The sequence below is a fragment of the Drosophila pseudoobscura genome, chromosome 4 (genome assembly GCF_009870125.1).
Source record: "Drosophila pseudoobscura strain MV-25-SWS-2005 chromosome 4, UCI_Dpse_MV25, whole genome shotgun sequence".
Classification (NCBI taxonomy): Eukaryota; Metazoa; Arthropoda; class Insecta; order Diptera; family Drosophilidae; genus Drosophila; species Drosophila pseudoobscura.
The window spans coordinates 7,832,128-7,859,967 of record NC_046681.1 but is presented as its reverse complement, the minus strand read 5'-3'; the positions used below and the strand labels follow the sequence as shown (position 1 = coordinate 7,859,967).

Genomic DNA, 27,840 nt, shown 5'->3' with positions numbered 1-27,840 from the left:
GTAGAGCCAGAGCCAGAGCCGGAGCCGGAGCCAGCGCCAGACAGGAGGAGAATGTATATGCTCGAGTATATGGCAGGGCACGGAAATAATGGAAAATGGCCTGGCAACATGATAATAGCATTTCACGCACGACTGAGATTCGCATGCCAGCCCGCGACGCATTCCCATGCCGCCCACTCACATCAGGCCATGTACTGGAGGTGGGAAATCCCGGCTCCTGATTGGTTTGGCCCAGCCAGGTGGCTCGTCCGCCCCGACTCCCGGTCAGGACGCGGCTTGCTACTGTTGCCAGCAACCCTCGACCAATGCTGGGTACGGCATTCCGGCACAGCCCGTCCGCATTCCTGGGCCTGCGCAGCTCCCGGCCGGAGAGCTTTTCACCACACGGAGGCCAGTGGGAGCGAGCGAGACGGGCGGGTCGATTATGCTCTGCCAGAGCATAATCTGGACCAGGGCATCCATCTGGGCAGACAAGAAAGGCGAATGCGAATGATGTTAGTTTCACTTCGTGCGTTGTCCTGCTGAGGCCAAAGCGAGCTCGGAGCTGCGTTAGTGCTGCATCTGGTATATAACCCCGTGTGTGAAGAGAGAGGGGAATGTGTGCATATATATATAGTGAAAATATTCTGAATAATACTACGCAATTATTGAGTGATAATCAGATTGCTGCAATATACGCAAATGTTAATAATTTCCCCTTGGTGACCCCGAAAAACTCATTCGTAATACCCTTGAAAGGGAAAATTCTTTTCATGCGTTCCCACGCTTCCAGTTTCCAGTGGTCGGAAAATTCCAGTGTATATACTACGCTCCTCCCCCATACCCCTACCCTTCTGCCGTCATTCAACCCTCCAGTTCAGGACGCGACTGAGATAGCTGCTTATATACCCAGCACACAGCCCACAGCCCTCAGCCATACCCATCCCAAGTCCCCCCACGCCACCTGTCCTGGTCGTGGGACCTTGTATGATCCTCTGCGAGGTCTACGACGCCGCTGAATGTGACCTGCCTATCACACAGTCTTCAGACAGAGTTGAATTCGGATCGCCATCATCCTCGTCGTCGTAGCCTGCCGCCGGTCTCGTGGTCAACTCTGTCTGAATGTTGTCGTCCCACTTTTTAAGTTTTTAATTAGTTTATTGAATGTTTTTACTCCCAATTATTTTTTCCCGGGGCGTGTGTTGCTAGAAAATGTGAGAATGTAGTCCAGTGATACAACTTAAACCCAAAAATCAAATCGGTTATGTAATCGTTACTTGTATTTTTCCATTCCATTCCATTCCGTTCCATTTCATTCGCAGCGTATCGTGTTGAGTGTCAAGCTATAGAATCTGTTATCTGTGTACCTTATTTGTGATATCATAACCAACCGCAACAAATAGTTTATAATAATCAACCAGTTTTGTTGCCTAATAATAATCATTTAACATAAACGCGACTAACGGAGACTGTGGAACAAGAGGCGATTACATAAGCACGACCAGCGGCGAAATGGATTACGTAACACTCGTGTGGCATGTAAGTAGGCGGAATTCGGAAAGGTCATGAGTACAGAGGGAAAATACCGAGGAAAAAGCAGAGATCACAGATAAGAGTTATGAGCTTACAAAAATGAATGTCCAGAAAATGGACCTAGGTGTACACTATTTTATCTAGAGGTGTCCTGGAACAGGATAAATTTTTATTACATATTTGTGAGAAAAAATAAATAACCTGAATTGGTCGGCACCACATTAACATTATTTTTTCTGCCGAACACTGATCTAAACTAAACGCAAGGCCTAATTTCTTGAAATTCCTCAAATGGTTTAGATATAAGAGACTTCACGTCCCTGAGATAATTTTCAAGCAATGTGCCCCTCAATTTCATGTTAATGCAATCAGTTTTATCACTTTCTAGACCCTTTTGAAAAGGATTCGTTCCAAAAAATTTTGTCAAATTTCTGGCCCACATTTAATGAAGCATAAATTGCAATCAAAATATCTATCAAAGCAAGAAATGCGAACAAAATACTTTTCCGGCTTACCACCACCCCCACATCACCTTCCCACCACTTGGCCCCACTCTCACATAAAAACACAAATAAATTTATGAACATAAGCAGCTTACAACAAATGTGGAAAATGGTGAAGCTCTGCCAGGGCTTTCCTTATCGGCAGCAGCACACAAATTGGCGAACAAATTAATAACTGGTACAAATCTCTTTTGCAGGCACTGTGAATGAAGAAGTAACAGCCCACTGCTGAGCACGGCATCTTCGTACTAGCCAATACGGCGGAAAATCAAAATTAGATGGCGGCCAAGTGAAAATCCCCCCTTTTTAGCCGAAAGTTAAGTCGTAAAATTATTGCTGGCTTCACAGAAATTAATCGCCAGCCAATTCGCCACGCCCATCGGCACGGTAAGCCGCCGTGAAGTTGGAAGCAAAGTACGGGCATATTTATGCGCACAAGTGATAACCACGGAACGGTCAACGGAGCAGAGCATTCGCTGCGCTAGGAACGGTACGGCACGGGCACCACAGTGAGCCAAGTGGGAGATCCATAACCGGAGTCAGAACAAGAGTGAGAGCCGGGAGGTTTCGGCCACTGCCACAGCATCACCATGAAGGGCTTGACGGCGTTTAAGGAGAAGGCATCGGGCGTGTTTGGCGGGTGAGTGCAGAACGAATCGAATCGAATATGATATGATATGACACTAAACAGCAGGGTTGTGGTACTTATAAAAGATAAGGCAATTTTCAGTTTAATATAGAATTTTTTTGGTGAGAATTTCTAGAACAAAATGAATTGAATTCTGTACAAACTTAAGCGTTTCTATGGAATTTTGTAACACTCTGAAGATTAGATAGGTATACCAGATAGATTTAGAAAAAGAATTGGAATGGATGATATACTTTATTTATAGTAGTATAAAATGTTCCCGTAACGAGAATTTTTACTCTCTCATAAAAAAAAATATATATTAGATACAGAAAAAAGTAAGAACAAATTTTGTTCTGGCACTTAACTTTTGTTGACCAGTGTAGAAAGATGACGATGAAATATGATTGCAATCAAATGGACTTTAGAGGGAGAACAAAAAAATAAGAATTTAATTTAACGCAACGCTGATCTCGGTAGAGGTTGGATGAACTTGACCTGGCAGTCCGGGATAACGCAGCATACAATACGGGTATATTCTCGGATTGGTGCATACTGGCGACTAGCCGGCGTCGCGAAACTTTGGCACGTGTCTGCCCCCGGAAAGTTGTAAAATTATTGGCATGCTTAACAAGTCATTAAAGGGGAGTGACGACTTTCCAGGAGTACCAAGAGTTCCAAGAGTTCCAGGAGCGGTGACAACAAACGCCTCGGCATGCCGGGCCGCTCACCGGCGCCTCAGGAATTCCGTGCACGTTGCCAGCACGTGCCCACACGGAAGCCGTTGACAGCGACGATGACTCCATCACCTTGGTCTCCTCGAATACAATAAAGTAGTGAAGCATATTGGGCCAACACTCGCACACCATTCAGCCGTTCATTCATTCATTCATGTGAGGCGTTGGTATGCAATTTTATGGGCACGCCAGGACGGGATAACTGATTTCTCAAGGACCTTGGGCGCAAATTAGAAATTGGAACAATAGGTGGAGTCGCTTTCATTAAGGAATGTGTTGCATGCCAACGAAAGGCTGCAGATGAAATTGATTTTTACGAGCGTTTTATTCATCCGTTGCCGGGATCTGTGGCTGAAGCCCTCAAGGGGCACTCGAGGCGCGCGCGGCGCGAAGAAATTGGAATGCCTCAAGAGGCAAGGGAAAGCTGAATGAGTTCCTTCTCATTGCCAGCGAAAATGAAATTAGAATTGTCATTGAAGACGCGGTCGTGTCGCTGACGTGCCCCCGCCCAAAGACCTCCACCACCATTAGCACCACGAGTACCATAGTATCTCAGTTGTCAAGGCAAACAGAATTCTATACGAGTATGTACGAGTGTGTACATCTACCCTATTTTTATCTAATGGCTGCTTAATGGGCGCGCACTTGTGGCCAAGTTAAAGTCAGAAGCGAGTTTCCATCAAATGCTGAAAATCCTTCAGCTTTCCGCTCTCCCATTCTCGTCTCCGGCGCCAGTTAGCAGTAATCTATGCGGCGCCAAAAAGTCTACAACATTTTTACTGACAATCAAACCCGCCAAACAAGTGGCTGGAAGAACTTTAGCGCCATGGATAGTTTTGGCGAGACAGCAAAAAATAAGTCAATGATATATGTACGTAAGGATAGACGACGACAGGATGCTCTAACGATAGAGGCAGGGAAACTGGAGAGAGTAATGTCGATTGGTTGTCGAATGATTGTATACAATGTAGATTTTCGATAGAATTCGATTAAGACAGAATATCTTTCTAAATCTGACCTTAGCTCTTGGGTATTTATACAAGTTTTTTAAATAACCCATTTAAATAAAATATTAATGCAAATTGAAGCAGCTGTGGAATTCCAAAGATTTTTGGCTTGGGAAGACCTAAACTGATTCCCAGATAGTCTCTGTCATACCTTAGAAGGGCTTTTGAATATCAGCCGCCGCTAAAATGGTAATCGAAACAGCTTTCGTTTCGGCACATAACAAACCTAATGACGGGCATTACACAGCGCTCTCCCTTTCAAAGGGCAGATAAAAATTGCCGCATAAAATTGGCGTCGGCCGAGGCGTCCTTAAAGTCGGTCAACGCACAAGACGTCGGAAGGACTTCTCGGCCTCTCTGTGGGGCGGGCTTCCCGGCCCTGCGTGACCAGACGAGGGTAGCTTTAGCGGCAGACAGTTGAGTTATGTGACAGGCGGCGACGACGACGACGACGAGAAAGTTATCCATTGTAGTGGCTTGTTTTTGGCTGGTCCCTGCTTATTAGTTTGTAAAGCATACTTCTCGGGAGTTTGTCTGTCTATGGAGAAAAATGCCAATAGAGAGGGGAGATCCCGAGGTTATCATTCTGGATGTGTCACTTAACCAGTGTTAATGGGAGGGTGGGCTAGACCACCACTATATCATCTAACAACTGCCATCAATCAGTGAGCGACAAGGCCTGGCACGGTGTTTAAACTGTGTGCGACCCACAAAAGGTCTCGGCGGGGAAATCAAATCGGAAAATACGATTTCAGATTGTCACCTGGTCGAATCAACTTTAAATACTTGAGTCCGCAGCCCAGCTATCACCACTTAATAAAATTGAATTTCTTTCAAACTGAGGGGGCATGCCTCCCTCTGGCAATGCCTTCCCCACTCCCACATTCAATGGAATTCCTTGGGGACGCGACTGAGACGCAGAACAACCACCTTGATCGGGGAGGGTGTCAACCGCTGCCCTAACAAGCAGAGAATGTTTGTCTTTTCACACCCTCTTCCTGACCTGTTGATATGGCCTGTTCCAGTTCTAATTGGCATGAATTATGTCCATCTTTTCGCACGCCCTTTTCCTCTTGCAGCCTCAAGCCGAACATGGAGAAGTTCGAGATATCTCAGAGCTACCACACCGGACACGGCGGGTACGAGGAGATGGAGGGCGGCGAGCGCGAGGGCCACGGACCCGGCGGCGGCCACGCCTACGACGACGACGACGACCGGCCCGACTCGCCCGCCTCGTTTGAGGAGATAGAACGTCCGCCGCTCCGGAAGATCGACAAGTATTGCAAGGCGGAGTGCCCATGCATGCCAGCCCGCTACACCATCGCCACCATGGCCTGCGTGGGTTTCATGATCGCCTTCGGCATGCGCTGCAATATGTCGGCGGCGAAGCTAAAGGGCGAGCACAACGGGGTAAGTAATGCTGGGAATAATTGAGGGGCAGCTATACTTTCATATTCATCGAAATCACTCTGGGCCACACTTCTGTAAGTATTTTTGTGCCTCCGACCACCTGTTTGGTCGTGGCACTGGGGGCTGGTCTTTGAGCAGAGTTTTGATTAAATTAAATCTCTGAAAATGTCTAGAATGCTTCTTATTTCGATGTTGATACCCAGTTTTGAAGAACTGAAATTCCGAAAAGCCAATGAATGGAGCTACTCGTTTCAGTCGCTTCCAAAAACTTTGTATCTTAAACTTACCGTCTGGCAAAATTTTTAAATGTATGCCTGGAAAGAAAGTACAATTTTGTGGTTTAGTGTAATCAAATGGTGGAATTTTCAACATAAAAGATGCCAAACAATACATTTATGGGAATGAGAGGTAAATTTGCTTCATTTAGCAAAAAGCTGCTGTCAATTAGGGTGTGTGGATGGATACTCAAAATCACTCAAAAGTCATACAGGAAAAGCCACGCCCCCACACACACACACACAGGGAGAAATGCCAAGCTTGTGTGCCCTGTATGCCATCCGGCCTGACGCTCGTTAATAAAGGCCCGCGGCACTTTTTAATGAATGCTGCTTTCCCGCTCATAGTTCATATTTTGTCTCTTTCGCGTTGTTGCAGACGGTTTTCATGAACTGGACGGTTGCCGTGGAGAGCCATGTGGACTCGTCCTTCTTCTGGGGCTATCTGGTGACGCAGATTCCCGGCGGCTTCATTGCATCCAAGTTTCCGGCCAACAAGATATTCGGCCTCTCCATCGTCAGCTCGGCAACGCTGCATCTGTTCGTGCCCTTTGCCATGACGCTGATGCACGGCCACGTGGTGATTGGTGTGCGCGTGCTGCAAGGACTCTTCGAGGTAAGTAACCAGATTCGATTTTGCCACAGATCAAAGCCAAGGATTACGATTGCGTGACGTTCCGAAAAGGGAGGGATTCGTCCGGGGATGGGTCTAGATTTTGCCCTATGATAAAGCAAATACATATGTGAAATGAAAACACGTCCTAAGCCCTTAAGAGGGGATATGGGTGGAAGAAAGGGAGAATAACAAAAGAATTTATTTTAATGCGATTTCTTTGTGCCGAAGTCTATCATTTTTCTTTCTGGTTACTCAATTAGAGATGTGGCTGAGGAAAGATTGTTGACGATACGAACGGGAGAAAAGGCTTTTGTACTACTATTGTACCATTATTTTTACTATTATATATTATGGGAAGTTCTTCGAATAGAATGTTGTACAGTGGGACTCGGACATTTCAGCTTGCTAAATCATTAATTTTTGAAGGAATATACATAGATATTTTTATACTATTTTGATTTGTATATTACCAGAATATATACAACACCCAGAAAAAAGCTTTTGCGATCGCATAAATTATGTACATATATATATACAACGCTCTCTTCGTGGTGTCACACATCCACATCCTCCACAAAATGAATATATCCCTGTACTATTTTTAGTATCGGGTATAAAAATAGTGTAGTTTTCATAAAACTTAAGTTCGTGTTAAATAAGAGCCCAAAATCGATTTTTCTTTAGGATACAACAGATAATTTTTTTTAAATATTGATAAAAAAGATCAAATGTATTATCATACAAAATAAGGTTTACTTTAAGTTCTCTCTTTAAGATGAGTAGATTGTTGCTCACTGAAAAAATGGTCATGATGAAGGCTCATATTTCCTTAACTATTCGTAAAATTCTGTTTTGAAAGAACTGTAAAATTAGTACCACGTCTTTTCGGCTGAGGCCCCACACAGTGCGTTGTGTCGAAGAAAGTATAATCTATAAACTAATTCCAAAACAACGAGACTTTATATGACGCAGGCCGATTTCCAATGGACGATTCCGTGCATTGACTTTCGAGTCTCATACAAAAGATGGACCAAGTCCTATCAGACTGGTTTTCGTTTACTCTATCCTAGCCAGTCTATTATCTTGAGAAAACTTTGCCTTTACATCCAAATAAATCTATTTCCTATTTAATTACCTAGGGTGTAACGTATCCGGCCTGTCACGGCATCTGGCGGTTCTGGGCGCCACCCATGGAACGCTCTCGTTTGGCCACCCTAGCCTTTTCGGGATCCTATGCTGGAGTCGTTGTGGGTCTGCCCCTGTCCGGGCTGCTGGCCGATACCGTGGGCTATCAGGCGCCGTTCTATGCCTACGGGGTGTTTGGGATCATTTGGTACATGTTCTGGATATGGCTGTGCTTTGAGAACCCGCGAAAGCATCCGGCCATCAGCATTCCCGAGCTGAAGTACATCGAAAAGTCGCTGGGAGAGTCCGCCCATCCGACGATGCCATCGCTGAAGACGACGCCCTGGCGGGAAATAATGCACTCGATGCCGGTCTATGCCATCATAGTGGCCAACTTCTGTCGATCCTGGAACTTCTACCTGCTGGTCTTGTTCCAATCCTCGTTCCTCAAGCACAAGTTCGGCTTCAAGGTGGAGGAGGCTGGCTTTGTGGGATCCCTGCCGCATCTGATCATGACAACGATTGTGCCGTTCGGCGGTATGCTGGCGGATCATCTGCGAAAGAATGGCATCCTGTCCACCACGAATGTGAGAAAGCTGTTCAACTGCGGCGGGTTCGGGATGGAGGGCCTGTTCTTCCTATTCGTGGCACATTCCTCGACGGCGGTGAGTAATGGGTGCTCTGGATTTTCCGGCTGTGTTCTAAGATATTGATTCCAGACGGGAGCCATGTTTGCCTTGACTTGCGGCGTGGCCTTCAGCGGGTTTGCCATATCAGGCTACAATGTCAACCATTTGGATATTGCTCCACGCTATGCGAGTATCTTAATGGGTCTCTCGAACGGTATTGGCACGCTGGCAGGGATCATAGTGCCATACGCACTGGATGGCCTCATACAGGCCAATGTAAGTAGCACGCTCTAGAATTGACATAATCCAGGTTATACATATGGGAATCGTTGCAGCCCACTGGCTGCTGGACCACTGTGTTCACCCTGGCCGCCTGTGTTCATCTGGTGGGCTGCACTTTCTACGGCATCTTCGCCTCTGGAGAGCTGCAGCCCTGGGCCGAGCCGCCGGCCGAGGAGCAGCAGGTGTGGGCCCCACCGGCGGGAGCCATCACCAACACGGATCCCAGCCAGGCAGGCATGATGGGCAACTACATGAAGGAGACCTCATTCGTAAGTCGCACGCAGGACTCTAGTGATCTCTAACCCCGACTGCTTTTGTTCTACCTCTTGTTCTACCGTGTAGGGTGCACCCGAGTACAATGAGCAGAGCCAAATGCAGCAATCAAGTGCCATTAGCTATGGCGCCACCGGGCACGTGGCCAACAATCCATTTGCCATGGCCGCCAGTGCACCCATTGCCGAGGAACCCGCCCCGCCGCCGTACGACGACGTGGCCTACAACTACGACTACACGCAAGGACAACCCCAGCCGGGACCGCTAGGACAGCCAGGACAGCCGCCGTACGACCCGCAGTCCTACCAGCAGCAATAAAGGAATCACTTTAGTCACTGATATATATCATAGCTCTTAGTTGTAGTTGGAAATTGTTTACCGTTTATCGTTTGTTCTTGGTGTGTCGTTAAAGTTATTCTATCGCATTATACGTTCGGTTTTATTCCAAGAACTGGGGTCGCTAGTCACATATGTAGTTATAAATACGAGACACTGCAGCTGAGTAAAGTACTATAAAGGAAACACGTTCAATCGAATTTTCAGCAAGGAACGCCACAAGCCACACACTAACACAAAGAAACTATGTACCTAACAGAGAAACTACATATGCATACATGACATTACATAACAATACCGTTACTCAACGACACTGGAAGGCACTCTCGATCCGTAACTGTAACTGTAACGATCTATAGGTCTTAAGGCACCATCGCTTCCGCGAATTTCTATTTACAAGCTCCAACCGAAAAAAAACAAAGCAAAAGGGAAAGGAAAAGGAAACATTTGTGTATATCATAAACTACATGCATTATCCAGACATGCACCAGGTCTCAAAGAATATTACTATATATAAACCGATATATATGTATTATGTATGTATATTACTACAATTAATTATAGCTACAAATTGTTGTTAACTATGCAAATATGAAAACTGCAAGTTTTATTACCGTTGACGATATTATCTCTGTGTGTATCCAGGCCTGAGAACATTTTAATCTTAAAATACAAGAGAAAAACTAAGCAATTGTTGATGTTCGGCACGAATGATATCCATAGTACATACTAACTAATCCGATATTCATATATGGTTATTGTTTCATTGTTTGTTTAACTTACATACTTATAAACACACATGTATATGCATTTGAATTTGGAAAACATGAGCAAGGCACGATGTAGGTACTAAAATATATATATATATATTCGAGTAGATAGCAGTACGCACATATAACCTCAGACTTGGTCTTCACATACTCGTCACACACTAGCACAGACACAGGATCGATTTCTTATGGTCCAAATAAACAGTATATTAGATGTCACACCATTTTTTGGCGACTTATCTTTCATAACTGCCGTACTATAGTTTTCTTACCATTTAAAGAACGTTTAATTTTCTTAAAGCTGCACTTTTTTGTTTAAAAATTGAAATATACTTAGACCAAATCCGTTGGCAATTTCTTACATCACTTAATTTTTTACAAAAAAAAAATGACTTCATAAATAAATTACATAAAAATGTTTGACTCCATTTTGGCGCTAAGAAATCGACCCTAAAACTGTTTATATAAATTATTAAACTTTTAAGAGTTTTTTTGGGCTTTATTCACAGAAAAAAACTTTATCAATAAACATGTATGTATTTTTCAATGTTCTGCATTGCATTTTTTATGAAATTTAACTGCTGAAAGAAAAGTCCAAATAAACCCTAAAAACATCACTAATATTAACTAATTATATCATGCTATATGGATTATCATATACAAACTACACATATTTAGAAAATTGTTTGTTGTAAATATGTATTATTATAATAGAAAAATTCAAAAAACTTGCTTTATCATTTAATTTTTAAAAAATGCACCATTTAAATTAATTTGATTTTTTTTTTTGATTTTATGTGTTCTTTTAACTAATGCACTTTTTAATTTTAATGCACCATTTTAATAGCACTATTTATATATTTTTAATTCAGTTATTCAATGCACCAATATTCATTTTTTGTTCTACTCAAAACCTCCTTTAGATGCACTCACTTTCCAATATCCTTTTCATAACCCTTTATATATTACTATCTAATCGGGTGTGCAATACTTTAACAACAAATTTACCTAGCAATTAGTATCAAAATATATATATATACCTATATTTAAATGTAACTTAATCAATTTATTCACAATTAAATCACTATGTAATAAATATGTGAAAATTTTCTAACTAAAAGAGTCAATTCTTATACCGTAATTTGTACAGCGCAGCGAATATATATAAACGTATATAATCAAACAAAATTAAACTATATAAGTAGCATGTAATTATGGAATTTTTAAATCGAACATGGGGAGAAATACTTCGTGTTTGATCCATGAAAATGACAACCCCAACTGCTTGTGAAAGTGACAATACCTAGTGAAGTAAGCCTAGTTTATAGTTCTATTAGCTATTATTTAAAATTAATTGATGTTCAGTTCTCTTCTGTTTAGATTCGGGCACAAGTTTTGAAGGCTTCTCAAAATGTTGGCCCCTTGGGCATATGTGTAATATTAGAGTAATTGCGAACCCATTATGTACATAAAAGCATAGAGAAATGCTATATACTAGCGTAGATATCTTGTCACAGTTTGTCACAGGAGAGATGAACACTTACGAGGCTCTCACTAGTCATGTGCTCATCTAATCGCATTGAGTTCTGTATCTCATTTTCTGTTTGAGAGATACTCAAGCTCTCGGGGCTGTGTGGACAATAATAGCAGGAGTATGTTAGCCGAAAAGCCACATATGAAAACACTTAATCACATCAACAGACATGACAGTTTGTATATAATACAACCTATACTCGTATGCATGCATATGTATCTTATTAGCTAAGAGCACTATTAAATGCTTCAGTGAGCAAAATATCCAAGTGTATATAATGCCAAATTTATAAGGAAACCATATTAAACCAATTAACCAATAACTAAATGTTATACGGGGTAAACTATGAATGATAACTATAGCCACATCTTGCCAGAGCCGGCTACGTACTTATAGGGCATTTTAACTCCCAGCCGAACATAAATGTTGTATGCGAAAGCAGACCTAGGAAACGCTGAGCAGCCATATAAATAAACCATACACTCTCATCGGAAGGGAACCACAATTGACGGACAAGTACCATACATATGTATATTCCAAAGCAGACGTAATATATACGAGTATTATGCATATAAAATATCCATACTATAGATGTAAAAAAAGAAGTCACATTATTTCATGTTAAACAATATACAAGAATTGTTCGGATGGGATAGGCTATCAATACTGGAACTGTGTATATATTAAACAAAATAAAACAATGTATTCTTTGTGTTTATTGAGCATTCTGTATGCAAATTGCTAAAAATTAAATCAAAATCAAATATTTAGGAAACGAATGGAGATCCCTTTTCTGGCAACACCCGCCCATGTTGTATAATTTTAATGGTCGATAAACCGAATTAATATACATATACTTATATACGTACATACATATATACTTCGATGTATGCTCATAACAGAAGAAAACACTTAAATAATACTCATAAAATGTAACTAAAAGGATTAAACAAGACTCGAGCACAATAAAAAAGATTTTCCTTTAAGATCCAGCTTTGCAAAATAATTTACCAAATTACCATGTTACTCAAATTTATTTAAAAAACTTATGACACTGATAACGAGAAAGAGAAAGAAAGAAACCCCCTGAATGACATCTGGCTATACGAATTACCATATTTAAACGTCTAAACGAAATCGAAACAAAACAAAACAAAACAAAATTATACCTTAACAAATGTATTTGGAACTCAATAAAACGAACTTGTTAAGAATTATGCCAACAAATGTTGAGTTGAGTGTATTGTGCGTTTATTTCAAACAACTTTCAGCCTACGACTTAATGATTAGATGCATTGATTTGTACAGGGCCCGAAACACTTGGGACTGGATGTCGCCTCTCTCCCTTCCCAACTCCCAGCAAACATGGCGGTGGTCTAAGACTAACAACAAAAATATATAAAATAAATATGATTCGTATATATATAGAAAACAAACTATAATCACATGAGTGCTACGGTATAAGAGATGGAAGATGGAAAATGGAAAATGGAAGGAAACTAGGCAAAAACGATCTTTGATCCATTGTTTCCAAAATATGGAGATTGCGAACAAAAGGCAACAAACGATTTTCACTATCGCCGTACACCCTGGTACTCGCCATTGGAACGCCCCTTGCCTGGAAAACCACGGGCAAATGGTGCTTTTCCATTAGTGGTAACATAGTAATTGCCTCGAGCTCTGAAAAGTAGTAATACAATTTCTATAAAGATATTTGGGATAACGCCGACATGGTTCAGTACTCACTTATGTGAGCAGTGCTCGCCCATCAGAACGTACTCGGAATCCTTGGGCTCGCACCAGCCTATCAGGTAGGTGAACAAGTTGGGGCACGGACCCGCATAGAAGCCCCGAGTCGTGGTTATGGACTCTATGAAGTAGGGGGTGACTTTGGTGTGGTCGCAGGCCAAGGTCTCTGGAAAATCAAATGAAATAAAGCGTTGGGTTGGGTGGGGCTATCCCTATGGTCTTTGATACTCACGAAACAGCGTGGCAGAGCCCACACAGGCTGGCTGCCTGGTGCCGCCATTCACATAAAAGTCCGCGTGGCCACTGGAGTGCCATTGACCGAGTATCCCCGCTCCAGTGTGCATAACATCCACAAAGTTGGCATCGGTCGTATCCAGATCCCTGGAGTTGTTGGCCCCAGCATAGAAGAATATCGTTGGATCCAGGGCTGTGATGCGTCCCAGCTTTCCCTCCTCGGGCTTCAGATAGTTGGCCACCAGTCCGGCTATGTGGGCACCCACGCTGTAGCCGATGAAGTGAAGGTCATCTGGCTGGACCCCGCGCGGATGTCGGGCCAGATACTTGACCAACTGGGAGATGCAGAGGCCGCCGAAGCGGGGAGACCAGTCCATCTGGCTGAGGCAGGGCTCCTTCACCGCGTCGGCGTAGTCCACGATGATGATGTTGTACTCGCCCACGCTGAAGTAGGCCTCCCGCAAGTCTGGACTGGGACTCAGATCGCGACCTCCTCCGAAGCCGTGGATGATTATCTTCGTCGGATGCCGCGGATTGAAGTGGGTGTAGTACAGGGCGTTGGCGTCGAGCACATCGATGAACTCGGGCTGCTCCTGGGTGCGGCGCGTGTACAGGTAGAACTGAATCTTCGGATGCGGACAGCGGTACGGCTTCTGCAGGCAGGACTCCGTCACGTAGACTTGGGTTTGGTTTTGCCCCGCCGCCACCGCCGCGGCCACCACGCCGGCATTTTGGGCATCTGTGAGGATGTGAGATGGGAGAAATGGAGTTGAAGTTGCATCTGATGTGGATGTTGGCAAACGGGTTTCACTCTCCGCTACAGCCAGCTTGGGTATTACACTTAATTGCATAAGCCGCTGGCTGCGACATTGAATGTTTGCTATTCGGCACGCTGCAAATGTCATGCGATTGCGTTTCTGCCACAGTTGCAGTTGAAGTTGCTGTGGCACTCCACGAGCAATGCAATCCACGCCACACAATTGCCTCGCAGCCCGCCAGCAGAAAGTAAAAGTCAGTCCAGCCAGCCAGCCAGCCAGTCGGACAGAAACGGAAGTAACGATGCCTGCCCCTTGCCTGTTTGCTCTTTGTTTGCATTTGCGTTTGCTGTTTGCTCTTTGCTGGGTTTATTTTTGACAAAACGTGCTGCCCATGATATAACTGGAGCTGTCGACTGGATACGGAATGAATATGCGTAATTTATGCGACTGATTCATGGGCGGTCATAAGGAAAACCCATTCCAGATGGGCTTGTCTGGCAGTGGGATTGTCAGAGGATAGGTGTGCGCTTTATGGTTCGCAAATCTTTCGGAACTACGATTAAATAGATATTCTATTGATTAGAATAATTTCGCAGTGCTAGTTTCAAACGAAGTATGTACTTGTAGGCCTTTGATATGTGTGACTGGGGACCAAAAAGTATACTAAATACAAGAAATGTATCTTGCGATATAGCGTACCCGAAGAATGATAAGGTGTTGATAATTTATATAGAATTATGGTTATATACATATAATATTTTCAACTGAAATGGCTCATCACTAAGGAAAGTACCCCTCATTTAAGTAATCCTAATCGAATACTCAGGTAAATATTGAACTGAAATCAAATATGATCTAGCTAAATGCCAAACCCCGAACTAGTTCCCATGACGAGCACCTCATTGGAAGCCCCCATATGAGCCCCCACCTGAGCTCACGGCATGCGTAAGAAGCCCCAGCACTGCGCACTGCATTCAAATGGCCAAATTAAAAATCTAACCAAACTGTTGGAGAATCGACCTTCAGCTGGCGCCGCTGGCTCAGTGGGCGGCAGGCAATTGGCACACTTGTGGTTCGAGAGATAACCAAGAGGCAGAGCCAGGCCATGTAACCGGTCTCGGGGACTGTTACAGATGCAGAGTCTTGCGGCTTGGCTGAGCACTGGAAAGACCCGAACAAATCATAGCTGCCTTATAGGGCACATACCCCATAGACACAGTGAATGAGCCGCGGAGTTGTTGTTACCATTTCACTTAGATTTCGGTTGCGATGACATGTCTGTGGCCGGGCAGATGATTTAAGCATGCAATAGGCGGTGGTTTTACATCAGAGACCGCAGCATAAATCCAATGAACCGCCCACCACCGGACTCCGCCACTTTTCCACATTTCCACACTAGCAATGGTCTGTACTGCGGTCGTGGTCATGCCTCAATTGTCCTCAACTTTTCTGTTTTCATTTGCTTTTCACAATCGTGTATCTGCAGCTTCGTGAGTTGCTTTTCAAGTGTTATGTAAGCCAAAGACCGACTCCACTGCGTTTTCTTCCCCTATCCTAACCACTTCTGTCCTTTTCCCATTTTAAAATTACGCATTCCAATTAAATGACTTTTTTGGGCTTTATTTACATCTATTGTTTGGAGAAAACCCGTGTGCAATTGGGCTGGGATTGTGGTCGAGGGTGTCCAACTAACACAAATCAAGCCAGTGCCAAAACGGAAGCCGGCGCCAAAGGCGGAAGAAGAAAACCACAACACGAACTCCTCATCGGCCGCTAAGTGAAAGATGATTTCGGTTTGTTTTGGGGCTCGTCTCTGGGTCTCTCTCTCTCTTTTTACTGGTTTGTTTATGGGTTTTTATGTTTCGCTTGCCATGAGTCACATGCATTGTTTGGCTTTGAGTGTTTTTTTCGTGGAGATTATTGGCCAATTGGCTTGAAACCGATACTGGAATTGGGATTTGTGTGTCATAACCTTAAGATTTTAAATTGATTGCTTCGACTGGGTAATCATACAAGTATACTCGTGTTAAAAATTCTTGAAAAATTACCCAACTTTCAATTATACGTTGGCTTCTTTGACCTACTTTATGAATGTGGCCAGTGCTCGGAGTGTGTTCATTAACCTGCAATCTTGAATGATAATTGCCCCAGCATTAACCTGCCTAAATTCCTTCATCCCCTGCCCTTGACCATGGCAATGACACGCACTCCGGCGCACTTCGGCACTCCGGCAATGCGCATACGCCTCATAGGCCGGCCCCAGCAAGACCCTAGCCGGCCAGGCCTGGGAATGTATGGCTATGACACCTTCATCAGCAACCATATAACTTGGCTGAGTAGTAAATATTGCAACAGCAGTGAAACAGAAACAAACAGCAACCAAGAGTGTCAAGGTGCAGGGTATATAAATATGAATATAAATTAGAGACACGAATTGTGAGAAATTCCAGAGCATTCGGCCAGCAGCATAAACGGTAGCCAATGCCATTAATTAACTTGGCAAGAGATTACCAGAGTCAAGCCGTGATAAACAAAGGCAACATTTGTGCGCGGGATGAGCCGTGACAAAATATGCGTGACGTGACCAATATCATCGGCTGGCAAAGGCAGTAAAAACTTTCAAGTAGTTGTCAGAGCAACAGCATTACAAGTGCTTATAAAAAGTGCTTTTGGAAATATTTATGCTTTTATATAAACAGTATTTGAGGCAAGGTCAACACGGGATGACTCCGCGGAAAACCAAAAGAAACTCATAGGCATTGTGCAACTACCCGTGTTTAAAAATAAAAATGAAATTTATGCCCACTGTTTAGGCGGTTGACGCAAATTTTAAGTGTCAACAGCCGCAGCCCCGGCAGCCCCGGCAGCCCCAGCAGCCACAACAGACAACAGCCAACAAATCTACAATGACAGGCCCAAAAGAAAGGCCAGGGCACAAACCAATTCAGGCATGGCCAAAAAATATAGGTTCCAACCAGCACCAGCACCAGCACCAGGGCGAAAGTAAAAGTTTAACGTAAATGTCTCTCTCTTTTGGCTGTTTCTTTTCAGATTTCGGATTTCAGTTTCTTTTAGCACTCGTTGCACATACGAACCGGCGAATTCCAGGCGGCAGAGTGTAGCACTAATCAGGAGGAGGAACTGCAGCAGGCCAGATGAACCCACGAGTGCTCTTGGTTTCTTGAACTGCATTTTCTTGGGCTCCTTAGTATTCACTTTGCGTTTGGGCTACTCGCAATTCGCAATTCGCAATTTGATTATATAAGCGAACTGAGACGCGGTTCAGCTCTTTACAGGCTATGGGTCAAGGCCTGCAGTATGGTTTCTTGGCTAGCCAAAGGTGTACACTCTTTCACAGGCACCAGCTTGAGAGCTGGTCATTGGACTCGATTTCGATTTCAGTGCACGGCGAGACGACGAAGCTGGCGAGGCATAATTCCGGCTGCCCCAGCAGAAACTGAATCAATTTTTTCTTCACTTCTTTTATATTTTTGCGGGCACGCGCGGGTGTTTCCAAAGTGATACGAGCACTATCTTGGTGCGGTGCGGTCGCCGAGTCCGTGCGTGTGCGCTCTGCTGGAGCTCTCTCGAGTGATTGCAGCCTGAGTTCGTGTCTTCAGTCTTTCGTGTTAGAGCTTTCCCCGAAATAAGTTGGCCGAAGCTCGCTCTGGAATGAAAGCTTTTTCTGGTATTTTGTGTGATATTTTTAACGCTTTTTTATTTTAAGCCCGCTGTAAACTGTGAAGCTCTGCCACATCCATTTCCACATCCACCAAGGGTCCCTTGGCGAAGGGGGAAACCTCATGGGTCGTGAGGAAATACGAACCGATGGCGCTGAAAAGGATACATAAGAGAGAACTTAAAGGGAAAGTGGGAAGGGCAGGGAAATTGTGTGCACATACTTCTCCGAGACAAAGTAGCCCATCTGAGTGTTGGGCATGTTCGAGTATTGGTTGCAGCGCTGGGAGAAGAAGTCGAGCCACCCGCCGCAATGCTGGGCCCAAAAGCCCTTGCTGGTGGTGATGGACTCCCCGTAGTAGACGGCCGCGCGGTAGTGATTGCAGTTGTAGAAGCGCCAAGAGCTCACGTAGCTGCAGCCCCGCTGGTTCAGCTGATCCAGGTTGGGGTAGAAGTCCGCATGCCCCATCGGCGGCAGCATGGAGAAGAAGAAGGGGTCGGTGTGTATGATGTCCACAAAGTCTGCGTCGCTGGGGTCGAGTTTCTGGCGCAGCGAGGCCTGCATCATGAAGCCAGGCCCAGCTGGGTCCAGGCCAGTGATCCTAGCCAGGCGCTCGTCCACATGGTTGGCCACCATGCCCGCCACCTGAGCCCCCAGACTGAACCCAATCAAGTGTATGTCCTCCCGTTTGTAGATGCCGGCTGTCAAGAGATTGCCTACTAGCTGAGCCAGGCACTCGGACACAATGGGAGCATTGGTGACAGCCCAGGGAAAGTAGCACGGAAAACGCACCAGACTCCCATACTCCACGGAAAGGACATGGACGGGCTGGGTTTGCAGCAGGACATCTCGCACCTCCAGATTGGGCGTCAGATCCCGACTGCCGATGAAGCCGTGTATGAGTATTTTTAGGGGTAGACTGGGCTCAAACAGCTCCGCCTGGGGATCTAGGGGATCTATTTCCACGGGCTGATCGCGGGTGTGGCTGGGAACAGTCTGGCTTGATTATACTTCCTCCAATGAGAAACCGCAACTCACTTTGTGTAGAGCCAAAAGCTAATGCGAGGATTCGGACACTTGTTCTCCGCAAAGACGCACAGTTCGGGCAATAGTCCACGCAGCTCCGTCTCCGCTCCGGTGTATCCCAAGAGTAGAAGTGCCAGGAGGAGGTGGCACCCATTCCAGCGATATTCGCTCATTGCAAGTGTCTAAACTGCTCTACGCCCACGCTCTAACGCCAATTCTATTAAATTTGCCAGGCCTAACATTGAAAATTGCATAGGAAATGAGGGCCCATATAATGTGCAGGTTTGCTGATAAAAGAGTCAAGGTTTCCAAAGGGGGCTAGGGTTAGCCAGTAGGTCAAGGTGGGTGCCGGTGCCGGTGCCGGTGCCGGGCTGGATTCGGTGGGGTTGGAGGCTTTCTGCGGGCAGGGTTAAGCATTAGAAGCTGACATTGAAGTTCCGAGAACGTGATAGATCAACGAGATGCACAGAGAATATACATGGATTTAGTGTATAGGCTGTATAAGCTATGTATATTCGCAGGTACGGAAGGTACTTTTGGAAAAAGAAACGACAATAGATTTCTAATAATAATAAATAAATTGAAAATAAATTATATTTAACACTATCCGAGTTTACTTGAGTAATCACAAATGATCCTATGACAAAGGTTCGTCTTCTGCTTGATCCGTCCAGATCAGTTGCTTCTCGAGATCATCCACATCTGTCTTCAGATGGTTCTCGGGATCCTCCAACTCGAGGAAGGCCTCCAGCAGCTGTGGTTCAAAGTCATGGTCGACTTCGTTGTGCTCTGGACTCAGCCGAAACTTGGCCAGATGCCTGCTGTTGTCCACGTCCTCCATTTTTCCCAGGGCATAGGGCGTATCGCTGCCTGTCTTTAGGAAGAACGAGCCATTCACGTCCTCCGCTACGTGGTAGCCCATCAGGGCCTGGGGGGCGCGGGTAGAACAGAGTCCGATGAGGTGGACCAACCAACTGGAGCACTGGCGACCCCAGAAACCTACGGTGGAGTTAATGGACTCGGCATAAAAGCGCGGAGCTCTCTCATGGTTGCAGCTCCCGGGATCGCTGGGGTTCTCCTCCATGCAGCCCGGCTGCTGGGGTCCGAAATTGGGGTAGAAGTCTACATGGCCCATTGAACGGAGCATTCCTCGACCCAGAACATCCGTGTGGATGACATCCACGAACTCTGCGTCGCCAGCATCTAAGCGGCGCGTATCACTGCCCAGGATGAAGAGCGGCTTGGCCGGGTCCAGTCCCGTAATCCGCTTCAACTTTCGCTTCAGATGATTGGTGGCCTGACCCGCCACCTGGCCGCCAAGACTGAAACCAATCAGGTGGATCATCTCATTTCGAACTATGCCCCGGTCCACCAGGTTGTTGATGAGCTGCGCCAGACATTTGCTGACTAGAGGAACGTTTTGCACCGCCTGAACATAGCAGGGATAGCGCACCAGGGGTCCATAGTCAATGGAGATCACATAGACATCCTCGTGGTCGAGCAGCACTGGCCGGATGAAGGAATTCGGGGCAAAGTCTCGATAGCCCGTGTATCCATGGATGAGTATCTTCAGAGGACGCGGAGGCTGAAAGTCCCAGGGATTGAGATCGAGCGGATCCAGCAGGATAGGACTATCCCGAGTTGATCTAAAGTAGACGTCTCTAAGTGGGTGCAGAAATAGCGGCAGTGACAGCTACTTACTTGGAGTACAGCCAGAAGGTAACATTTTTATTGGGACACTCTCCACGCATCACAAAGCAGGCCGGGTCGAAAAGTCCGACCAGAGGATTGCCTTCCCCCAACCAAACGAATGCTGTTCAAGGAATCCTAATGAATGGAGGTTCAGCCGAATCCGATCTCCCGACTTACCCAGCAGGGAGAGCCAAGCCATAAGCAGCATTGCGCCAAAATTTCTAAGACCGACTGTGTTCCGGCCATCGAAAGTTGGTGCTATTTAAAGGCAACCGATTATCTAGTTCCGCGATCTGGCTAGAGCCAATTGATTCCGGCGGCGGCATATATAAGCACCCACACAGGTGGAAAGCAGTAGGCGTGTGCCGAACCAACTACAATTGGTGTCAAATGAGAACGAAAGTAGTCGGCACTCGCGTGGACTTCGAGACGGCTCAATTAGAAAATTCGAGCCAAAAATGTACTTTTCGCATAAAATAACAAAATATGTATATACAAGAAAATGAAGTCACTAAAGTTTGGCTTCCCACTTCTTAGCAGTTAGACTCTTTTTCTAGTTCTTGACCGCCGTCCAATGGCTTGTATCGAGCTCCACGTGTAAGCTGACTCACTCTGCGTTCCTCGATAGCTGGTTCTTGTGCGATGGCACCAGCTCTAGTGGCAGGTTTCTGAAAACATTTCAGTATGTCTGACTGCCAGCCCTGGGACAAGAGGATTGCGGAGGCAACGGCGAAGGCCAGAAGGAAGCGGGCCAGGTAGAAGGCCTGACAACGCAGCCAGTAGGCGAAATGTGGGGTATGCCGCACCAGGTATTGATTGTTGGACATCAGGAGGTCGTGGGAAATGTAACCGCACACAGTATTGAGCGCGATGAGCATCGGAACCCAGATCTGCACCATCATCAACTCCACCAAACCCATGATGACGATCAGCTCCAGCAGCAGTAGGAACATTTGTTGCGACCGAGTCGATGCCACCAAGCGGATCCAGACAGGCCGCCATTGAGTTACCAAGGCGAGCAAGGACACAGCCACCAGCAAGGAAGCTGCGTTCGGCACGAGCACCGTGACTTTGTTATTGAGGTTTGAAATGACGCTCAGATTGCTCAAGTGCATAATCGCCCCGACGCCAACAATGCACAAGTTCTCCACTCGATGGCTTTCCATGGCTTAGAATTTGGAATCTTTAAAATTTCGAAAACACTTTTTATGATTTTGTGTTTTGTATACTTTTTCTAGTGTGTGAGTCTAAATGGGAAATGAGGTAGCTCATCGAAAATGGGAAACTCCCAGCCTACTCAACAAATGTTGGATCTTCTAGAAAAGGGTCTGTCTGCCGTCAGTTGGATTACGGGGTTACAGGATGAACATTGGAGCCGGTGCAGGTGAAAGACGTTAAAAACAGATCGACTGTTTCACTGTAGACAGGCTACTATACAAATTTGAACAATCGAAGCTGGCTATGCATATTCAGTAGTTAATAGTGAGCTCTTTATTAGTTTTATAAATTGTACATTTGTAAATTTCTTCACTGCGAATCCACCAACCCGGCCAAGAAGGTGTCCATCGACGATACCAGCTCGAAGTCAGTGGATTACGTTATATTGCCGAACTGCAGGAGGAGTACAAGTTCAATGTGACCTGCTCCTTTGGAACTGTAACAGGAACAGTTCTTTGATCTGTTCTCGCCGAAAGAGCGAGATCGACCGCCGGGGACATTCGCGAGATGCAGAAGTACAATGTGATGACCGGTCCCACCGAATTAGAGGTCAAATCTGCCCGTGAGGTTACCGGTCATCTATTGCGTGGCTCTGCCGGTCGGCCAACGAACGAAACATCATCACGTTCTCATGTCTTTTTCACGCTCAGCAAGCTGAAAGGCCCACAGTTCTGTGGAATTGCAGTCTCTCCTTCATCCATTGCAATCTTCAGCCTTCCTTCCACCTTCAAGTTTAGCCTAGGGGATATGGCCGGATAATTTGTTTGTTTTACTTATGATCCACAATCAATACCATACCCAAACACCAACAAGAGTGGAACTGGAGAGTGCCTCGTTCCGTAGAATGAGGCTCGCATGAGCTTGTGTCCGACAAAGAGAACACGAATTATGACGCGCCGTCTGAGACTTTCATCTCTACTTAAATTTTGACTAACTAAAATTTGATAAGTACATTTTTTGTAAAATTTGGGAATTACATTTTTTGTAAAATTTTAAAATATAAAACAAACGATGTTATCGGGTTGAAGTTCCAAAAAGTTATGAGACCTGACTGCCCAAAAACGTATGTATTTATAACTAAGCCAATACAAATAAATGAAATCCTACTAAGATTCACAAGTTTATGTTGTTTTGTTGCTTGAAATTTTGGCAGAAATTCAAAAGCCGCCGCCACCCTATTGTATGTCCCTTTCACAATGTAGTTGTGGGAGTTCTTTTCCAATATATCCTCAGTGGTTCACAAAAAATACTTATCTAATGATCGAATTGTTTTAAGGAACTTTTGTACATTTTTTTTACCTATTATAATTAAAAAAAAAACTTCGTCTCGCCAAGCCGTATAAATGGCTTTTCTACACGATTTCTACATAGGGGTATTAGCACAACGAGGTGAGTAAAATACTGCAAATAAGGTGAGTCCATAACGCGTCATAAGAATATACTGGATACTGTACTGGAAAATGCTAGAAAATGCCAAAAAATACTACAAGTTTAAAAATATGTAAGGTGTGGGTGTGTGACAACCCTACATCCATTGATCCATTCCACCCCGCACGCCCCTGCACTGTTCGACAACTGTTTGCAAAAATGATAAGTAAAACTAGATTTTTAGCATCGCTGATTATCATCCGTGCTGACAATAACGGGTTACATAATGGCCAAACGACAAACATGGGAGCACATGCGACAGGTCTTTGCACAGGCGGTGAACGCTGTGCATCCGGAGAAGATTTTCGCCGATTTCCAGAGCTTCGACTTGCGGCCGCAGCGGATTGAGAATTGCGGAGGAATCTGCATCAAACTGAACGGAGAACAACATGACATTAGCGGGAAGAAATGTCACATAGTGGGATTCGGCAAGGCCGTGCTAGGCATGGCCAACAAAGTTCATATGGACTTGGGCAAGTACTCTGCCGGCGGCGTTCTTAGCGTGCCTGTGAATACCCTGAGGCAGTTTCAGGAGCTCATCCAGACTGCAGACGGACTGCGCACGGACTGCGGACGGACTGACCAACACATCGGCAAGGGTTTGGCAGTCTACGAGGGAGCACCCAACAATTTGCCCGATGAAACGGCCTTAAGGGCAGCCGAAGCTATCAAGGAGTTGGCTCAGAAGATGACTCCCCAAGATGTGCTCTTTGTGTTTGTCTCAGGAGGCGGATCTGCGTTGCTGCCGCTGCCTAGAGCTCCCCTAAACCTCACCGACAAGCGAAATATAGCAGACAAGCTGATGAGGCGTGGTGCCAGCATACAGGAGCTCAACACGGTGCGCATTGCCTGCTCGGACATCAAGGGAGGCCGTTTGGCAAGGTTTGCTGGCAATGCGGGACTGCTGGTTACTTTTGTCCTGAGCGATATAATAGGAGATCCTCTGGAGCTGATCGCCTGTGGCCCCACCATCCAACCAGTCAGTGGAGAATCCGCAGTTGCGGTACTGAAGAGGCACCAAGTGTGGGAAGAGCTCTCTGCGGAAGTTCAAAATGTCTTTGAGGTGTCGGACAAGCAAGACAACCCTTTGCTACCCAAGCACAAAGTCTATGTGGTGGGTAGCAATGCCATAGCTACCTCAACGGCAGCCCAACAGGCTGCCAAACTAGGATACATTCCCTGCGTCCTAAGCTGTTCTGTACAGGGCGATGTAGCCCAAGTGGCAGACGACTATCAGCGTCTGCTGAAGGGCATACAGGAGGCCAGGCAGTATGGCCTCTGTGAGGAGCAGCTGAAGAAGAAGTACGCCTTCGGAGAAGACAGCTTCCAGGGATTCAAGGCGGCCTTAGAACAGCACTTGAGCAGTAAGATGCCGTTGCTGCTCATTTGTGGTGGCGAGCCAGTCATTAAAGTTTGTAGAAAGATTTCTAAAATCCAGTTTGAAATCCCATTAATGTTATGTTTTTCAGGTCACGGGTCAAGGTGTGGGTGGCCGTAGTCAGCACTTGGCCTTGCTGATGTCACAGACTCTACATCGCGATAAAACTCTGCCTGACTGCACCTTCCTGAGTGCCGGGACAGATGGCATTGATGGACCCACAGATGCGGCTGGCGCCTTTGGAGACAGCAGCGTCATTGATTCATTTCTGGCCAATCACACCCTGGATGAGCTGGCCGAGATCCTGCGCAACTGCGACAGCTACAACTTCTATAGGAATCTCTCGGGTGGCCAGTACCACGTGCACACAGGCCACACGGGAACCAATGTGATGGATCTACACTTGCTCGTCGTCCCATAGTGGAGTGGGATGTATGTAGGGCAATTCGTTAATAGAGCTGCTCTTGAACTGCAGACGGGCAATAGTCGTTTAAATTTGTTTTTACGATTTTCCTCTTTAATTTTTGTCTATCAAATTTTACGACTTTTTTCATTAACATTTTTAATATTCACTCAAATTTAAATAGTTTCGAGATCTTTATGCTCCGAGACCGAGACCAAGACCCTCCGGAGTGACAGCATAAATGGCAATTAGCTATCCACTTAGTCATTCCCCTGTTACGAGATCAGCAAGGCATTTAGACATTTTCGGCATCAATTGTCTTGATTATAATTATCCGGCAGTGGCAGATGTGATAAATCAATTTGTATGTACGATTATTATAAAGCATAAATATATTTGTGCAATGCCCGGGCACCAAACCGCTCCATTCCGCTCCTTTGTACTGCGTCTCATAAAAATGCGCTGCTAATAAATCATCTTAATTGTTCGAAACGCCAAAGGCAAACAGTAGCAACAGTCGCAGCAGCTCCAGCAGCAACTACAACAATAGCCAGCGATAATTGCAATTAAAAATGTAAATTTATTTGTTGTTGTTTTTTTTTGTGTTTATTTTTAGCATCTAGAAAACTAAAACGCGACGCGCGCCCAGTCGGAATATAGCAATTTTCCCTAACCTAACTAACACTTTGAGTGCATAGTTTTATAATTGCTTGATTTTTTCTGTTTCTAATTCTGATTCGTTTCTGTTACTGTTTCGTTTCCCTCTATCTTTCAGCGCTTTTCATTGTTTACGCGAAGCTCTGCTGTCTATAGTATAATTACTTTGCCGCACATTTGCCACCATTATTAAATAATCACATTCGCCTGTCCCTCTTGTGCTATTTTTGCTCGATTAGACTTGTTATTAGCTGCACTCGCCTGTACAGAGATGACTAACTTCTGATTCCCTTAAATCTATATTATTCTTTGTGATGATGCATACAAACAAGATATCAGTGTCATTTGCGCAGATAAACGGCGAAGTTCCCATTAGGGAATGGAATGTATTGGCTATATTAGTCGATGATCGATAACATATAGTCACACATCTCAAGTACGATTAATCATTGGCACAAAGTCTCTCCCATAACCATTTGTCTTAGTTATACTCAATAATTATAATAATTAATATACATAAATGTTTATAAAATAATTTAAAATGATGAGTACAAGCTAAAGCTTGTGGAAAGGTTTGGAGATTTTCAATCCATAGGATCTTGTCCTGTTGGGTTTGAAAATCAGTTGGACTTATTCATGATTTTTATTGGGGCTTTCCCTATTTTGATAGCTTGCTTTACTCTCACCCTTTGGGGTCGGTTAGGGATTGTACTGCATCCCATCCCATTTATTTTTCTCATGGGAACATTCTACTGGGTGTATATATAGCGGCACACTTTAAATATCTTTACAAAATATTCGAATTTACAGCACGACCAGTTTTAAAAGTTATATAGCATCTAGCTTAATGTTTCATACTAGCCACCCTTACAAGATTCATAGCTGGTAGCTTATTGTGCGGAAGTAGCCAAAACACTAGAAACAGTTTCATAGTAACCAGCTTTAATGCGTGCAGTTTCATAGCAGACAGGCACGTGATTATACAAATAATATGCTCGTAAAAGATGAAATAATGAAATATATCAAGAAATGGATATTTTAGAGGAAGAAACTATGTATGATCGTTAATTAAGGCTAATTCCGCCCGAATTTAAATAGATTATCGTATCTTTAATCGTAAATCTTTACACTCCTCTCCAGAAGCATTTTGAATTGAAGTAGTCGTCATCTGTGCCCCCGATTTGACGTTCACATTACAAGTACATTAATTAAGCGCTGCCTACTTGTCGGGCGGCTCCGCCCACTCTCAGATCCACATATGGCGATTAGAAACACTTCCGCTTCCGTTTTCTTCCACTTACATGCCATCATCATCATCATCATCATCACGATCATCAGCAGCAGCTATATTTAACATTATTATTAGCCAGTGACCACCATCAACTCCGCCTCATCCTCCCACATGGCCGGAGCTGGAGCTGGGGCAGCAGCAGTCGCAGTCGCAGCTGTGGAATGTCGCGTCAATTTGTCTGCCTGTGCATATGGCATGGCAACAATCTCAGTGTAGAGAATCGTCTGGTACCCATCTTCCCATCGAGTAGCAGCAGCACGCCGAGGCAGCGACAGCAACAGCAACAGATACGGCCATGGAGTGCAAGTGTCGCGTTGATTTATTAATTAAGCATTGGAGCGCGGCAAGGCGGCAAGGCGGTACGGCGGTAAGGCGGCAGCTGAGATACCCGGCAACGCGTGGCAACCGATCCGATGCTGGCGATGATGCTAATGAAGTACTCGCTGGAAATTTTAATTAACGATCCCCGATTCGATTGCCATCGCAATCGCGTTCCCCAGCATAGACTCCACCATAGAAGTGTTGACTTATGACATCACACCCAAGCCCCAGCAGCCCCAGCAGCCCCAGCAGCCCCACTAGCGGCAGTAGCGGCAGCTGCTGCCTCTCTCTGATCATTGCCAGACAAACTGACGACGCTTATCACAGACACACGCGTAGAGCATACCATACATCACGCCGAACATTGCG

The 27,840-nt window shown here is 45.1% G+C and overlaps 5 protein-coding genes across 8 annotated transcripts; 2 read left to right on the top strand and 3 right to left on the bottom strand.

The window, feature by feature from the left end:
• Positions 1–459: 459 nt before the first annotated feature.
• VGlut (Vesicular glutamate transporter) lies at positions 460–9,613 on the top strand. Of its 4 annotated transcripts, none has more exons than XM_015181125.2 (9): positions 460–564; positions 1,302–1,518; positions 2,213–2,655; positions 5,467–5,797; positions 6,452–6,688; positions 7,828–8,478; positions 8,533–8,718; positions 8,778–8,993; positions 9,067–9,613. In XM_015181125.2, the coding sequence occupies exons 3-9, from the start codon at positions 2,606–2,608 to the stop codon at positions 9,313–9,315; spliced, it is 1,920 nt and encodes a 639-aa protein (XP_015036611.2). In that variant the 5' UTR covers positions 460–564; positions 1,302–1,518; positions 2,213–2,605; the 3' UTR covers positions 9,316–9,613. The 4 variants fall into 4 exon arrangements, with proteins under 4 accessions (XP_015036611.2, XP_015036610.2, XP_015036609.2 ...); XM_015181124.2 differs by having other exon boundaries at positions 468–576; XM_015181123.2 differs by lacking the exon at positions 460–564 and adding an exon at positions 957–1,193.
• Positions 9,614–11,996: 2,383 nt separating this feature from the next.
• LOC4816626 (pancreatic triacylglycerol lipase) lies at positions 11,997–17,981 on the bottom strand. The gene is made up of 4 exons (XM_001355938.4): positions 17,474–17,981; positions 13,619–14,359; positions 13,384–13,552; positions 11,997–13,317 (listed from the first exon to the last, which is right to left on the bottom strand). Exons 1-4 carry the CDS (start codon positions 17,568–17,570, stop codon positions 13,212–13,214), a joined length of 1,113 nt encoding a protein of 370 aa, XP_001355974.3. The 5' UTR covers positions 17,571–17,981; the 3' UTR covers positions 11,997–13,211.
• A 119-nt stretch (positions 17,982–18,100) lies between these two features.
• On the bottom strand, positions 18,101–19,256 carry LOC6902523 (pancreatic triacylglycerol lipase). The gene is made up of 3 exons (XM_002133029.2): positions 19,096–19,256; positions 18,281–19,042; positions 18,101–18,212 (listed from the first exon to the last, which is right to left on the bottom strand). Exons 1-3 carry the CDS (start codon positions 19,254–19,256, stop codon positions 18,101–18,103), a joined length of 1,035 nt encoding a protein of 344 aa, XP_002133065.2.
• A 401-nt stretch (positions 19,257–19,657) lies between these two features.
• On the bottom strand, positions 19,658–21,092 carry LOC6902524 (pancreatic triacylglycerol lipase). The gene is made up of 3 exons (XM_002133030.3): positions 20,953–21,092; positions 20,785–20,896; positions 19,658–20,729 (listed from the first exon to the last, which is right to left on the bottom strand). Exons 1-3 carry the CDS (start codon positions 20,981–20,983, stop codon positions 19,721–19,723), a joined length of 1,152 nt encoding a protein of 383 aa, XP_002133066.2. The 5' UTR covers positions 20,984–21,092; the 3' UTR covers positions 19,658–19,720.
• A 2,430-nt stretch (positions 21,093–23,522) lies between these two features.
• Positions 23,523–25,785, top strand: LOC4816275 (glycerate kinase). The gene is made up of 2 exons (XM_001355940.4): positions 23,523–24,832; positions 24,891–25,785. The coding sequence occupies exons 1-2, from the start codon at positions 23,648–23,650 to the stop codon at positions 25,218–25,220; spliced, it is 1,515 nt and encodes a 504-aa protein (XP_001355976.2). The 5' UTR covers positions 23,523–23,647; the 3' UTR covers positions 25,221–25,785.
• The last annotated feature ends 2,055 nt before the right edge of the window (positions 25,786–27,840 follow it).

Coding starts and splice junctions, on each gene's coding strand:
- VGlut (XM_015181125.2), top strand. CDS start 2,606: ATGAAGGGCTTGACGGCGTTTAAGGAGAAGGCATCGGGCGTGTTTGGC. Junction 2,656..5,466: donor GCATCGGGCGTGTTTGGCGG/GTGAGTGCAGAA, acceptor TTCCTCTTGCAG/CCTCAAGCCGAACATGGAGA. Junction 8,719..8,777: donor ATGGCCTCATACAGGCCAAT/GTAAGTAGCACG, acceptor GAATCGTTGCAG/CCCACTGGCTGCTGGACCAC.
- LOC6902524 (XM_002133030.3), bottom strand. CDS start 20,983: ATGCTGCTTATGGCTTGGCTCTCCCTGCTGG. Junction 20,897..20,952: donor GGCTTGGCTCTCCCTGCTGG/GTAAGTCGGGAG, acceptor TTCCTTGAACAG/CATTCGTTTGGTTGGGGGAA. Junction 20,730..20,784: donor ACCTTCTGGCTGTACTCCAA/GTAAGTAGCTGT, acceptor CGTCTACTTTAG/ATCAACTCGGGATAGTCCTA.
- LOC6902523 (XM_002133029.2), bottom strand. CDS start 19,256: ATGAGCGAATATCGCTGGAATGGGTGCCACCTCCTCCTGGCACTTCTA. Junction 19,043..19,095: donor AGCTTTTGGCTCTACACAAA/GTGAGTTGCGGT, acceptor GACTGTTCCCAG/CCACACCCGCGATCAGCCCG. Junction 18,213..18,280: donor GGCTACTTTGTCTCGGAGAA/GTATGTGCACAC, acceptor TATCCTTTTCAG/CGCCATCGGTTCGTATTTCC.
- LOC4816275 (XM_001355940.4), top strand. CDS start 23,648: ATGGCCAAACGACAAACATGGGAGCACATGCGACAGGTCTTTGCACAG. Junction 24,833..24,890: donor GTGGCGAGCCAGTCATTAAA/GTTTGTAGAAAG, acceptor TATGTTTTTCAG/GTCACGGGTCAAGGTGTGGG.
- LOC4816626 (XM_001355938.4), bottom strand. CDS start 17,570: ATGCAGTTCAAGAAACCAAGAGCACTCGTGGGTTCATCTGGCCTGCTG. Junction 14,360..17,473: donor CTGCCGCCTGGAATTCGCCG/GTTCGTATGTGC, acceptor ACATCCTCACAG/ATGCCCAAAATGCCGGCGTG. Junction 13,318..13,383: donor GGCGAGCACTGCTCACATAA/GTGAGTACTGAA, acceptor ACTACTTTTCAG/AGCTCGAGGCAATTACTATG.